The sequence below is a fragment of the Elaeis guineensis genome, chromosome 10 (genome assembly GCF_000442705.2).
Source record: "Elaeis guineensis isolate ETL-2024a chromosome 10, EG11, whole genome shotgun sequence".
In the NCBI taxonomy this organism is placed as follows: Eukaryota; Viridiplantae; Streptophyta; class Magnoliopsida; order Arecales; family Arecaceae; genus Elaeis; species Elaeis guineensis.
In genome coordinates this window covers 14783219-14797855 of record NC_026002.2, presented here as the reverse complement: position 1 = coordinate 14797855, position 14637 = coordinate 14783219, and the positions used below count along the sequence as shown (strand labels likewise).

At 38.3% G+C, this 14637-nt stretch overlaps 2 protein-coding genes, 1 non-coding gene and 1 pseudogene across 3 annotated transcripts; 3 read left to right on the top strand and 1 right to left on the bottom strand.

Annotated features, from left to right (window-relative positions):
- The first annotated feature begins 198 nt into the window (after positions 1 to 198).
- Positions 199 to 358, top strand: LOC114914599 (U1 spliceosomal RNA). Its single transcript, XR_003802081.2, has one exon. It is a non-coding gene; the product is annotated as a U1 spliceosomal RNA (small nuclear RNA).
- Positions 222 to 3559, top strand: LOC105053065 (photosystem I chlorophyll a/b-binding protein 6, chloroplastic). The gene is given in 6 exon segments (XM_010934086.4): positions 222 to 750; positions 1063 to 1097; positions 1100 to 1223; positions 1384 to 1421; positions 1679 to 2193; positions 3337 to 3559. Coding segments are annotated over 6 exon segments (777 nt in total). The 5' UTR covers positions 222 to 703; the 3' UTR covers positions 3355 to 3559.
- Positions 3560 to 7697: 4138 nt separating this feature from the next.
- LOC105053067 (serine/threonine-protein phosphatase PP1-like) lies at positions 7698 to 10317 on the top strand. The gene is made up of 3 exons (XM_010934087.4): positions 7698 to 8000; positions 9201 to 9760; positions 9892 to 10317. Exons 1-3 carry the CDS (start codon positions 7820 to 7822, stop codon positions 10069 to 10071), a joined length of 921 nt encoding a protein of 306 aa, XP_010932389.4. The 5' UTR covers positions 7698 to 7819; the 3' UTR covers positions 10072 to 10317.
- Positions 10318 to 11525: 1208 nt separating this feature from the next.
- Positions 11526 to 14637, bottom strand: part of LOC140852170 (exocyst complex component EXO70B1-like) — a 4354-nt pseudogene continuing 1242 nt past the window's right edge.

The following is a 14637-nucleotide window of genomic DNA, read 5'->3' as shown; positions in this document are numbered from 1 at the left end:
ATCCTATCAGCAAATCAAAAGAGGCATAAGCGGAATTGAAAGTATATTCTCTCGTAACTCCGCTCGCATAGCTCTCCGTTTGCCAAAAATGTGAACCCCGACGTGGATGCTTGCAACATTTAGTCCCACATCGGATGTTAAAAAGGAACGAGAGCGCCGGAAGGTGCATAAATATAGACGCTGGGCTTTCTTAAATCCATACTTACCTGGACGGGGTCAATGGGTGAACAAGAAGGCTCATGGCCTAGGTCAGGGGCCCTCATTGCACTTGGAGGGGGCCCTGGCCTACCATCTCCCCAAGTGGGAGAGTGGACGTCATAATTTGTGATAGAGGGGGTACGCGTTCGCGCGGCCCCTGCCCAAATCTGACTTAAATTTTCATTATATTCCATCCAGCTCGTTTGTTTGTTTTGAGCTGGAAGGGATGTGTCCCTCCTGTTGAAGTTAATGGGCTGGGCCGCTTTGGGGGAGAGGAGCCATGTACTATGTTTTGGGTACTCGTTGATGCCTCTTGCTTGCAGAAAGAAAACAAGTGTTCATTGGCCCACAATTCCAGATGATTGGGTGAGCCCAGCTCTAAAGGGTCTCTGACACCTGGCAACTTGGCATTGGTTTCATATCCACAGCATGTTGTGTCCATCCATACCCAGCTGCCGGTGGATAAAGCCAGCTCTCTTGAGTACTGGTATTGAATCACTTATCCATGGCACTGGCTATTGGTTCCTTTGCATTCTGCAACGTCCAACCCAGGTCTGTAAGTCACCATTCTAATCCTCTTCTCTCCTTGTTTTCCTTCACACTGCGTCTTCTTTCAACAATTCAATACCTTACAGCATTTGTAGTTCCTCAGTAGTGTCCTGGCAAATCAATAAATTGCAATACCATCACCTTTATGACCGTAGAAGCTCTAAACATATAGCAAGGTTGCTCTAAAAGTATGAAGATAGAAGAAATGTTTTGGTCGAATGTAGGATGGGTCGCAAGAGATTTAGCTTCTTTATTTGACAAGCACTCTTGTTATTGTTGTTGTTATTCGATCAGAAATGTATTATTTGATGACAGGGTGAAGGCCCCAAACCCTGTTTCAAGAATAATCAAGACTTTGCAAGACTACCAAGTCGAACAAATGCAACTAAAGGGGTGTCCAGTGTGTGTGAACCCCTCCCACCAGACAGGCCTCTGTGGTTCCCTGGAAGCACCCCTCCAGAATGGCTTGATGGAAGGTGACTTTATTTTTCCTCCCCTGACTTCAATTTATTTATGACCTCATTCGGGTGGCTGTTGCCTCCCTTACTTTTTGAGAGAGAGATGCTTATCTTTGCCACTTGACAGAGTTCTAATGTTTTACGATAGTGAATGATTTTTCTTAATCTAATCTTGCAGTCTCCCTGGAGATTATGGCTTCGATCCTCTTGGACTGGGTAAGCATTCAGTACTCAATCACAACAGAGCTACATATGCCAATGATCAAGTGTTCTTCTAATACTGAAATCTTTGGAATGGTATTCTCTGCATGTGATAGAAAACTTTACAAATAAGTTAAAATCAAAAGTTCTATTTTCTCTTTATTTACATTAGAAGAGCACTCACATCATTCTTCTCATATATTATTCCTAGAGGTTTCACTTGAACACTGCTTAATTACTTGTTATCTTTTTAATTATCCCAAATGCATCAGGTTCCGATCCAGAACTTCTTCGATGGTTTGCACAGGCTGAACTGATGCATGGCAGATGGGCAATGCTTGCTGTTGCTGGAATTCTTGTCCCTGAATGCCTCGAGAAGTTTGGCTTCCTTGAGAACTTCTCATGGTACGAGGCCGGGGCTCAGCAGTATTTCGCAGACCCTGTGACATTGTTTATAGTCCAAATGATTCTAATGGGATGGGTAGAGGGAAGGAGATGGGCTGACTATATAAAGCCTGGTTGCGTTGACATTGAACCCAAGTTTCCAAATCGAAAGAATCCTAAACCTGATGTGGGTTACCCTGGTGGTCTTTGGTTTGACTTCATGATGTGGGGTCGCGGCTCGCCGGAGCCGGTGATGGTGCTGAGGACAAAGGAAATCAAGAATGGCAGATTAGCAATGCTCGCTTTTATGGGGTTTTGGTTCCAAGCTATTTATACCGGAGAGGGTCCGATCGAGAACTTGATGGCTCACCTGGCTGATCCTGGGCACTGCAACATTTTCTCGGTAATGCTCTGCTGCTCATTTTTCAGTTTCCCGATGTACAATTAAAAAAAAAAAAAAAAGTAGCAGCAGATCGCCACAAAGGGTCAGACATATACAGCCTTACTCCCGTATGTATATAGAGAAACTATTTTCATGTTTCCAACTTTATGACATCTAACCATAATAGAAGAATCTTATTATTGCACCAAGACTCACCCTTCCTTCACAAAGAATGAAATGTTTACATGATCAACATTAACAACCTAAGTTGGTTAATAATTGAATTAGATTGTCAATTTTGAGCTACTTGTTGTAAAACTTATCAACAAAACTGAATAGAAACAGTCTTTCAGATGGAGAACAAGATAAATCCAAAGGAGCTTTGCTCTAAGGTCCATTTAGAGTAGCTCTTGCTCACCCATGATAAGCATTGATGCTCGATGGGCATAAATAAGTCCTGTGCAACATATTGAAGTATTGACTTGATCCCTCGGCTTCAACTGAACTAAAGTATGCGAAATTAATATTGAAAAGAGGCATGAAGCAGAGATGAGAAATAATAGAGATAACAAAAATGCTTTTCTCCAACGTCAGAGCTCTTCTACAAATTTAAAGTGTATGGTCGAATCATATACATCCAACATTTCATGATACTAAATTCTTTAGTATATTCTATTTATTACCTTATTTTAAGCTCTTTTTTCCTTGTATCATAGTATCCCTCATGGAACTACATGAATTTGAACTAGACAATTTGGATCTATTTGTGATACCAGTGTCTACAACCCTACCACAAAATAGTAGGACAGTTTTGCGACTAAGATATTTCTGTATTTGTCATTCAACTTTAAGCTCTCCCTGCATTTCGAATAGATATATAATCTTCTTCTCCCCTTGTCTGGAGAAATGATATTGAAACTATTACATATTTCCTCATGTACATATATAATACAGTGACATAAAGATGATAAGGGAGGAGCAATGCAAGGATAGACATCTCTTTATTTTGCACAACAAACATTTTTTTTTTTTTGAATGAAATTTCGCACAGCAAACGGAACATCCTCTACCAGTTATTTTGCTCTTGCAATATGATAACTTTCCTCGATGAATTGGTCTTACAGTTCTATCTTATCTTCTTCATTCCTGATTGTTCATCTGCAGGCATTATCATCTCATTGAAGTCTTCAAACATGGTGGATGGCTTCAATTGAAGAACAACTAAAAGTGAAGAAGATGGTAATTGGGCTGATTGGCTGCAGTAAAATACAATAGGCATCCATGAGTTTTTTTTTTAATTATTTTTCCTCCTATAGGTGCAAAGTGCTGCTGTTTAGAGAGCCTTGTAGACATTGGAAATTAATAAAAGAAATTTTCAATTCAGTCAGCTACTTTCTCCTTTGGTTGTCTCTGATTTCAGTTTTGCTATTTGGCTTTCTTCTGCTCAAGTGACTGTATTTTTTAATTCTCAAATGCAAAGTTTAATTATCTTAAGATTTTGAGATTGGAAAAAATAGAAATGTCTCGTTGTGGTCATGGTCCTGCAAGGGTCTTTTTATCTCTATATATTCATAGCTGTCCGATTAAATATGATGTTTTTATTTATCTGGTCATGTGCACGACTACTACGATAAATATGTCGAACTTCAGAAATATTTTGAAATGGAGTTTATGGCTGGTTCTATAGCTAATCTGAATTTAAAAAGAGTATTTTGGAAGCCCTTTGTTATTCCTCAACCTCGATCTGCCAATGCCAGCGGCCTCTTCACCACCTCGGCTCCACTCTCAATCTTTCTTTTCCTCCCTCGTCCGCCACCATTATCCCCACCTTGTCCTCTAACTTGCTCTCCATTATGTATATCTCTCCCACCATATTGGACTATCTTGCCATGCATCCCTTTTATCGATGCTGACCAATCCATGATCCAAAAGAATCATTAAACTCGAAATGGATATTTTGAGCACTATGGATAGAATTGATCAAAATTCAGGAGCAAAATTTATCAATTGGAAAGCTGAATTGCATGAGAAAATTTTGAAGTCCATAATTTGATCATACGATGTCCTATTAAGATGATCCTTTATTTTTAAAATCAAATAATTTTTTGAAATTTACGACATAGCATCTCCTTTTAAAGCCTACAACACTACTAGTAATTAGGCTCAAATTTTATCATTTGGGCTCCAAAATGAATTAGTTAAATTTAAAAAAAATCGAACAAGATTTTGATGGAGAGTATGAAGAATTAGATAGAGCTATTGAAAATAGAGTCAGTATAGAGATTGAAATCTATCTCTTATAGAATTTTAGTTTTTTTATTTATTTTCATTAGTTATGTTGGGTATAAAATAATCCCAATCGAAGTTCGTAAGAGGCCAACCTCCAGGACTCTTCCGGCTTCCACCTTGTGCGGCGTCTTTCTGAACTTCCCCGACCGTCCGAGCTTCCACAGTACCATCCGACTTCTCCAATAATGAGCTCCATCAGTCGTCTATCAGATTGCTCCAAATGCTCTCTGGGCTTCACTATCGGCCGATTTTCTACAGTGATCGACTACTCTCCGAATCTCTTCCAGATTTCTCCTGTCACGATCGACTTTACTCTGAGCTTCTTTCGGGCTTCGTCAATATCGGGCTCTCCAGCAGTAGGACTTCTACAGTAACCAGACTCCATCCAAGTTTCTATAGTGGTCGACCGCCTTCCGAATTTCATCCGGGCTTCTGTAGTAAGCGAATTCCATCCGAACTTCTATTACAAGCGTCTCCATCCGGGCTTCCACAGCGACCGGTCTCCATCCGAGCTTCTACAGTAACGGCCTCCCTCCTACTCCTACAAGAATCGGACTCCGTCCGAACTTCTACAACAGAATTGGATTCCAGACGAACTTCTACAACGGACGGACTCCAGCAGCCGGATTTCTACAGTGACCGACTGTCTCCGGTGTCTTCCGTACCTCTCCAGCCATCAACCTTAACAGCGCCAACCGGACTTCAACAGTGCCAACCAGATCCCCCCAATGGACGAATTCTCTCCGGACCCTCCAGCGGTCGACCTTCCACAGTGTCCTCCAGACTCCTCCAGCGGACGAACTTCTACAACGCCTTTCGAATCCCGCTATCGATCGACCTTCTGTCGGATTCCTCATGCAACAGGACCTCTCCAGCGGACAGTCTTCAGACAAGCTTCTACATCAGACAAATTCCAGACGGACCTCTCTAGCAATCAAACTCCAGTCGATTTCTCCAACAGAAATTTCGTCCGGACTTCTACAGCAGATGACTTCCGTCTGCAGCATCAACGCTAAGGCACCTAACAACAGTTAACCTGTCAACAACCTCGGAAACATCCGAGCTTCTCTTAGATTGCTGAGATAGAGAGCTATTTCGCTTCACCAGACGTCCCAACGAGCTTCAGCCGTCCGGCCGAACTTTCTGACAAGTCACGACAACGGACACCACTCCACTCTCTGTAACAAACTACGTTGTCAGAAAGAAGCCATTGCATGATCCTTGTTGGGATATACCGACTGACCCCCGTACGCCGACTTATCCTCGAACCGGTCTGACCGATGCTCGACTCTACCCACCGGACAGACAGACGACTCCGACAATAACTGTCGACAATATCCGACCGAAAGTATGTCGGCCAAACAGACCAATACTGTTTCCAACCAGCCGAACGGTCGAACCCATATCACCGACTCACTGTCGGGGGTGGCAGCCGACATCTGACTTCCACAAGGCACTAGATCAGTCGACAGTATTTTTGAGTCATCACCCGATGTCCCGACAGTCGAATATCGACATATAGTCGGCCAGCCCGTCCAATACCGTACAACCGCTATGGGTTGTTGTCCTGTCAAGGACATGCTGCACAACCGTCCTGGGGCATTATCCTGCCAAGAACATGGGTTAATTCTGATGACCTGACAATCCACGCTGATTTGACAGTCCCCGATGATTTGACAACTCCCCAATTGTCTGCACCATTAATGGCGGGACCATACCGCATTCTACTATAAAACAGGGTAAGGCAAAGGCTTTCAGGAGCTTTCAAAAAGCTCTTAAGCTCTAAGCACTATATCTAAACTTTGCAAAAATCCCATTTGAGTGCTCCATTTCTGTTGAAGCAGAGTACTGACTTGAGCATCGGAGGATCTTGCCGGAGCACCCCCAACTCCGGTTTAGACTTTCCTTGCAGGTCCCGGTGGCGGCCGTGATCCCTTCGACTTTAGCTTCTCCGGCATCGATGGAATTCTGCACCAACAAGTTATATCTAGTTTGGAGAATTATGTCTTATTTTAACTAGAAGAGCAACTGGATTGTGTAAGGGCAAACCTTATCATTATAAATCGAAACTATATATCAATTTATCAACGAAAGAAAACAGGATGTTAATTCTACTTTTATCAATTTTTCTATCATTTTTTAAATTTTATTCAAAAATTTGATCAAATGCATCGAGGGAATTACTTTCTTCACCTTGATTAGATCAATTCACCATCCGATTATAGCACTCCACTATAGCGATCCCCTCATCACCAATCTCGATTGTGAAGAACTGATCTGATCGTCCTTGTCGTGAAGTCATGGCGAACATGAAGTCAACTCAAAACAAATATAATAAAATATTTTTACTTTTCAAAAATAAAATAATAATAAGATAAGAAGTTTGATCATATGCTGTTCGTAACCTATTAAAATAAAATATCTTAAATATTCTAATATATTGAACGGTCAAAATATCTTCTATTTTTTTATAAAATATAAAAAGAAGTATAACTTTCAGATAAAATAAATGATATGGAGAGAAGAAAGTAGGATTTACATGATTTGATTTAATACTCCTGGTGTATCAGGTTTTTACATGGCAAATTGAAAGACTGAAGCCAAATATGGAGGGATTTGGCTCCCCTTTTTTTACAAGCAGGAAGGGCAATATGAGGCAGTGCATATGATGCTGTACCATGCCGTGAGTAGAGTGCATTGTTCTCCAACACAACATAGCAAGTAAATTAACAACTAATTGCAGAAAAATATTTTTATATTAAGTATAATATATTTATTAAATATAGAATAAACTATATTGTATTCAATAATTAAATATAAAAAATAATGATAAAATATCATCAAAATTATTTTCACTTCTATATTTACATGTTGATCTTAATCAAGCTGAACTAAGCTAGGACATCCTTTATTCATCGAATTAATTAGCTCTTTTGTTTTGACAAGCGTAATTACAAGAAGGCTGGAACACATCAACTTTCCCTCTGATTGCAAGGATTAATTTTGGGCTCTTCTTAGGTTCCTTCTATGAGGTTCAAAAGTTTGGGTTTTTTTTTCGGGTGCAACTGGTGTTCCTCTTATCCATTTAGTTGTTTTGATGACAGAAGTGGGGCCCAAGTCATACGGAGGCCATGGTTGGTAACGGTCATCCTCTAAAGCTGATGTGGCATTGGCGCATGAGGCGGAGATATCCTCCCCTTTTCCATTTCAGACCATTTGAACCCCCTAATCTTCGGTTTTCATCTCTCTTCCATTGGTGCTCTCCATTGCTATTCTCTCCTTTGGGCAATATCCCATGATTCAGAGAAAACCATAGAAGACTTTTCTTTTCTTTCACTTGTTTAAAAGGAGGAAAATAATGGATGGTGCTGCTTTGGATGACTTGATAGAGAGGTTATTGGAAGGGAAGAAGAACAAGGGGAGTGGCAAGAAAATTCAACTCGGCGAGGTGGAGATCCGCAACATCTGCATGGCTGCGAAAGAGATCTTCCTCAGCCAGCCTGTTCTTCTTGAATTGGAGGCGCCTGTCAATGTCTGTGGTAATGCTTGCGAAGTTATACCCTCTACCATGCATGGCTTACAAGCAGGGATTGCTAAATTATGGTGTTGATTTTGTTTTTGTTTGAGATCATGACCAACTTTATTGTTAATGATTTGCTTGAAAAAAAAATTATTCTTGATGATGCTTTTCATGTTTTTGTTCTTCTAAATCCGATCGTGATTCGTCACAGCATGTTTGGATCACACATGCATAGAAGGATTGATAGATTATTTTTTTTGGAATAAGGAGGATTGCTAGATTATGATATTGGACCACTTTATGACCCACATTTATGCTCATGCTTGTATCTCCAATGACATTTTGCATGTTGACCAGCATAATATATATGTTTGCTTTTACTGTGGCTCATGGCTTTTGAAGATTTATGCCTTGAGGAATGGGGTTTCTATAGCTTCAATTTTTTGTAAAATTTTAATTCAGAAGGCCAGAGAAAGCCTTGAAGATGTAGGTAAATGGAATAAAATGGATTGGCAAATGGATGTAAGACATACACAATTATTTCCAAAATATGACGGTTTCAGTGTTGAAAATGAACTTAAAGATTTGTTTATCTGTTTGGCCCATATTTGATTTTATAAACCTCCTTTTTTTGGTTGTCTTCAACATTTTGTCTTTCAATTCAATTGTGCATTTGTGCATTATTTTAAGAGCTTGTTTTTGTTTTAAACCCTTAGAAATTTTGATGTAATGATGATTTTCAGCTAAAATACTGAATGGTAGATTGGAAAGAAAATCTGTGAAGTAAAATAAGAAAAGATATATGTGGAAATATTTTTAAAGAGCATGCTTAACATAGAGTGCAATACAACAGTTTGCCTACTCGGCTATAGGAATAAGAGATGTACTCTTGTTTCTTATGATTTTACCATTGATTAATGCATGATATAATTGGTTTTTGATCCAACACTCAAATGCACAATGTTGAATGATTAAAATTCATCTAATTTAGCTAAACATTTTCCTCCTTTTCTTTCTTTGAAATCTAAGATAAGAAATCAGCAATTTATAGTGCTAAAATTACTATCGGATTCAAATGATGACTTCATCAATGTATTATAATCTTGATTTCCATTTCTTGGGTTTTTTTGCTTTCTCTTTTGTGTCTCATTTATTTTCATAAGTAAACAATTCTGATGAAAACAAATGAAAATGCCATATTTTCTTTTCCTTATATCAGGGGATATCCATGGCCAATTCTCTGATCTTCTTCGACTATTCGAGTATGGTGGCTTACCTCCACACTCCAACTATCTCTTTCTCGGCGATTATGTCGATCGAGGAAAGCAAAGCATTGAGACTATCTGCCTCCTCCTCTCCTATAAGATCAAATACCCCAACAACTTCTTTCTCCTCCGAGGAAACCATGAATGTGCTTCCATTAATAGAATTTATGGCTTCTATGACGAATGTAAGCGCCGCTTTAGTGTTCGGCTTTGGAAGCTCTTCACTGATTGCTTCAACTGCCTCCCGGTGGCCGCTGTCATCGATGACAAGATATTCTGCATGCATGGTGGGCTCTCACCAGAATTGCAACACTTGGATCAGATCAGACAAATAGAAAGGCCAGTGGATGTGCCTGACCAAGGATTATTATGTGATTTATTATGGTCGGATCCCGACAGAGAAATTAAAGGATGGGGAGAGAATGATCGAGGTGTTTCGTATACTTTTGGAGCTGATAAAGTGTCTGAGTTCTTGAGGAAGCTTGACCTTGATCTTATCTGCCGTGCACATCAAGTAAGTATGCATAATCTAAGCAATTCTAGATCATCCAATCTCTAAATTTATAAGATGATTGTTGGATTAGCTTCACAGGCCTTGGCAACTTAACAAGCAAACTAATCTAGCAAATGGCTTTAATTAAACAGGTTGTGGAAGATGGCTATGAATTCTTTGCAGATAGGCAACTGGTGACCATATTCTCAGCCCCAAACTACTGCGGAGAGTTCAATAATGCTGGTGCACTGATGAGCGTAGATGCAAGCTTGCTTTGCTCTTTTCAAATCCTTAAGCCATACAGAGGGAAGGTTGGAGGGCAGCTGGATTGAAAGTCCTGACCATCACTGAAGAAACTACTAAAACTTTATAGACTCAAAGCACAAGACAAATGGAGAATCACATAGTTGCTTAATTACATTTGTTTTGTTTTCATCTATTTAACAAAAGATTGTTTTGCTGCTACTTTTTTTCAGGAGATTATTTATGCTCTCTGGTGCATAAATGCTTCAACATGTATATATAAATGTACATTAGAATTTTTTTCCTTTTGCCTCTCAAAACATATCATAGCTTTATCCAAAGGAGTTCATTTAAAACATGAGATGCAATTGGCTCCCATGTTACATGCTAGTATTAGGCATGGACTTGATTCAACCTAACAACAATTAGATTACAGGTCAACCTAAAACAAACCAACCAATTATTTGACTTGATCTTGGTTTAAATCTTAAGGCCTATGCTAGTTTGCGTTTGATATAGGTCAAGTTCTATTTTGATCCGATCAGATGACTATGCTTGTAGATGAAGTTCTAGCCCAGCCGTAACACTAGTTTCTTATGCTCAAGTGTCCTGATTTTTGCATTGAGAGTTTGTGTAACATGCTTTTAACTTGGATCCATTATAATTCGGATCCAAATCATATCTAATTATAATCTGTTGTAGTGTAAAAAAAATAATATCATTAGTCTCACATTAGTTGGAGTCAAAAAAAAATTTAGCTATGAATCCTTGACTGCAACATAACTTATTCTCGATTCTATCTTTACGTGATTTTCTTATATGAATGTAAACTATCAGATATAATATTTATTTAAAAATTTATGAATTATATTATTATTTTATTTATATTGTTATGTTGTGTGATTTAATCTAAGAGCTACGACAAAATAGCTTAACTATATAATACGAAGGCTAGCGAAATTCTGTGCATTGTGGGTGGTGCAGAATCGTGCATACTATCTGCGGTGGTTGGTTTCCGTGTAGAGCCGATGAAAATTTTTTTTTTTTCGCATATCGTATCTCAACTTCATGCGTGAATCAAAAAATTTCTGTACCGCTCGTGATGCACAAAAAATTTCTCACGAAGACTAAAATTAGATGGCCTTGGGCCAAGAAATACGATTGAGCGGGTAGGTTGAAGGTTGAGTTCGGGTCCCCCATACTTGATCCGTGGGCAGTCCGGGTTGGGTTGGCTCCATGTCAAGGCCTATGAATCTTGATATCTAATCTTTATCCAACTTGAACCCGAGTGGGTTAGGTTGTCTTGGATTGTCACCTCTCTCTCTCTCTCATCTTATTTGGGATTGTTCTTTGGTGCACTAATGATATGGTACAGCTAGTGTAGGATATAATTTCTCGACCAAAGATCATAAAGAGGATTGGTGATAAGGTGTGATGATCTTTATATAAAAGTTTTTTTTCCCAACTCTCCTCCGTCACTCCGTGCCAGCTTTGTCTCGTTCTTTTTTAAATTCGTATGGGAAGGATTTTCTTTGTTCAAACTTCAAACTGCAGAAGTTTGGTCATAGTTCAAGTTTCCTGTTTTGAATGTTCTCCAAATTGCTAGACTGTTCGATAGCCACTGTTTTGGACTATGGATGGTGGGATAAGATTATTTATTTATTATTATTTTAATATATTTTTTAATTTTATTTATTTATTTATTTATTTTATGTAAGGTTTGTTATTACGATTGCTGACAAGTAGATGTGGCAATTCATGTTGATAAGATGTAAACGGGTCAATCCGTATACGAACACGATATGATTATTAAATAAGTTAGGATTCACTATTCATATATAGATTATTTATTAAACAGATCATTTGCATAATCTAATTATTAAACGGATCGTATCTGTGATGGCCCGACCCGAATAAAAATTCCAGCCCACCAAAGCCTAAAATAAAAAAAAAAAAAGAGAAGAAAACAGGAAAGAAGACTTCTGAAGGGAGTCTTCTTCCTCCTCTCGCCGGCTCCCAATCGGAGTCGAAAACAAGTTCCCTTCGGCCCTATTTAAGGAGGAGATCCCTCCTCTCTCCCTTCCACCAAAGATCATAAGCTCAAACGGCGGCAATCGTCGGAAAATCCTCACGGAGACCCGTATCTGCGCCGTCCAATTGCTCGTCGAAGAAGTCTCGCCGGCGTCGGAGGTAAGCCTCCTCCCTTTCCTCTCTTCTCCCTTTCCTTTCTATGCCAGTGTGCATGCTCGCCAGCGACCGGAGTCGCCGGATTTCTTTGAGAAAAAGGAGAGTTTTCGGTTCCGTTTTTCTTTGATTTTCGGCACCGGTGGTCACCGCCGACCATCGATTTTGGCCCTCCTCTCGTCGTCGGGTCGCCCCCCTCCTACCGATGGCCCCCCATGCCGGTTGCACCGCCGGCCGGCCAGCCAACAGGGGATTGTGAGATCCCCTGTTTCGGCCCAAAGGAACCCACGGGAAGAAGAAGGAAAAGAAAAGAAAAAGAAAAGAAAAAGAAGGAAAAGAAAAGAAAAAGAAAAAGAAAAGAAAAAGAAAAAAAAGGAAAAAAAGAAAAAAAATAATATAATAATAATATAATAATAATAAATATGATTTTTTCCTCTCTCTTCCGTGAAGAAAAAGAAAAAAAAAGAGAAAGAAAGAAAGAAAAGAAGAAAGAAAAATAAAATAAATTAATTAATAAATAATGATATAAATAATAAAATATGAGAAAGAGAGTTTCTCTCTCTTCAGCCTGAACTAGTATTTTCTCTCTCTAGAATTGAACTTTCTCTCTCTACTTTCTCTCTCTAAAATCCTCTCTCTAGATTCTTTCTCTCTCCTAAGATTTTTAGAATTTTGAGAAGAATGGTGATGAATTTAAATGATCCTCGTGATGGATTTTTGATCTGTGATTGTCGGACGGTACACCGACATCCACTCTGATCAGATCAGGTATTTTTAGATTTTATTTTTCATGATCTTATTGAATTGACCACATGATAATTTCAGCATGATTTGATCCAATCAATCGGATTTGTTGAATCATATTGTCTGAAGAATTCAAGATGAGTTTTCTCTCTCTAAAATTTTTTCTCTCTAAAATATTCTTTCTCTTGATTGATTCTCTCTCTAAAAAGGTTAGTGAATGAAGAAATTTCTTTTAATAGTCCTGATCGGATTCTAATGAAGAACCCTGATCTATGATTGTCAGACAGCATACTGGCACCCACTTTGATCAGACCATAAATCTTTAGATTTGATCATCCATGATTTTGATCTAGCCATGACTTGATTTGATCATGTTGATTTCACCAATCGAGATATTGGATCAATCGTAATGATGGATTGTGTCACCTGATCAATTCGAATTGTACCTCTTGAATTCTCTCTCCCTGATTTTCTCTCTCCACTTGATTTTATGAAATCGATGAAGAAACCTCGGTCCTATCACTTTGAATCCGATTTGATCTGATAGTCAAACTTTGGATCGTTTAGGTCCTAATTAGATTTTGATTAGATGAAATTAGATGATCGGACCCAATCTAAACAGTTGAAATATGGTATTCGTATTCTTTCTAATTATTGAAATTGATTCTGTATAGGATTGTGGATGTTTGATCATGGGATATCGTGATATGATCTACGAACAAAATTTTTGGAAAAAAATTTATAGAATTATGTGGATTTACTGGAATGCATTCGAGATAAGTAATGTTTCACTTTTTTTAGATTTATCGATAAATTATAATGTATTTTTCTAACATGATTTGTGAAACGATGTATGAATTGGATGAATGGTATTTTGTTATGAAAATATCTTATTTGAAATGTTATGATGAAGCATGATTGAACATATTGATTTCATGATGCATTATATTGATTGATTTCGATACTACATGTTTATATGTTTTATTATCGAAATTAGAATATGAAATATGATTTATGAAGAATTATGATATAAGAAACATTATGAATTGACAACCTGATTATGTAAAGGATCCTGCCAATGGGGGCATATACGTTGGCAATTGATTTATCCTGAGGATTTACGTCGCCAGAGAGACCAGCGACAAACCGCCAGAGAGACCAGCGGTTCCGAAGGACTTTGCTGTCAGATGATTCGCAGTTCACCGCAAGAAGATACATGGTGTTATGACCCTGCCACAGAAAAAATATGGTCATAGCTCATGGTTGACAAAAAGAATTGAAGAACAAAAGAAATTGAAATCTGAAAGAAACTTGAATTTTCGAAAAAGAAATAAATTTGACATGAATTATATTGCATAATTGAAATTGTTTTCGAATTGATGAACTCTATATACTTATTTTCTATAAATGATTATTTACTTAATTACCTGATGAAATCTGTTGAGAAATGATCATTGCTTACTGGGCTGTCTAGCTCATTACCACCTATTTTACTGTTTTTACAGATGTTGAGGAATTAAGATGATACAAGATATGAATGGAAGAGTGATCAGAAGCAGAATTTCTATACTTTTATTTTCGGTTGAAAGTCTTATTGAATTTGATGTAAGGACTATGAATCATTGTTGAATTATTGAGACATTAAAGAAAAAATTTAGATTGTTATGTTTTGGATTTGAATTATTGACTAATTATTCCGCTGTTGTTTTAAGATAACATGATAAGAT

Bases quoted from the DNA above. Each gene is read 5' to 3' on its own strand.
- LOC105053067 (XM_010934087.4), top strand. From the start codon at position 7,820: ATGGATGGTGCTGCTTTGGATGACTTGATAGAGAGGTTATTGGAAGGG. The intron at 8,001-9,200 runs GTAATGCTTGCG...TCCTTATATCAG, and splicing joins GGCGCCTGTCAATGTCTGTG to GGGATATCCATGGCCAATTC. The intron at 9,761-9,891 runs GTAAGTATGCAT...TTAATTAAACAG, and splicing joins TTATCTGCCGTGCACATCAA to GTTGTGGAAGATGGCTATGA.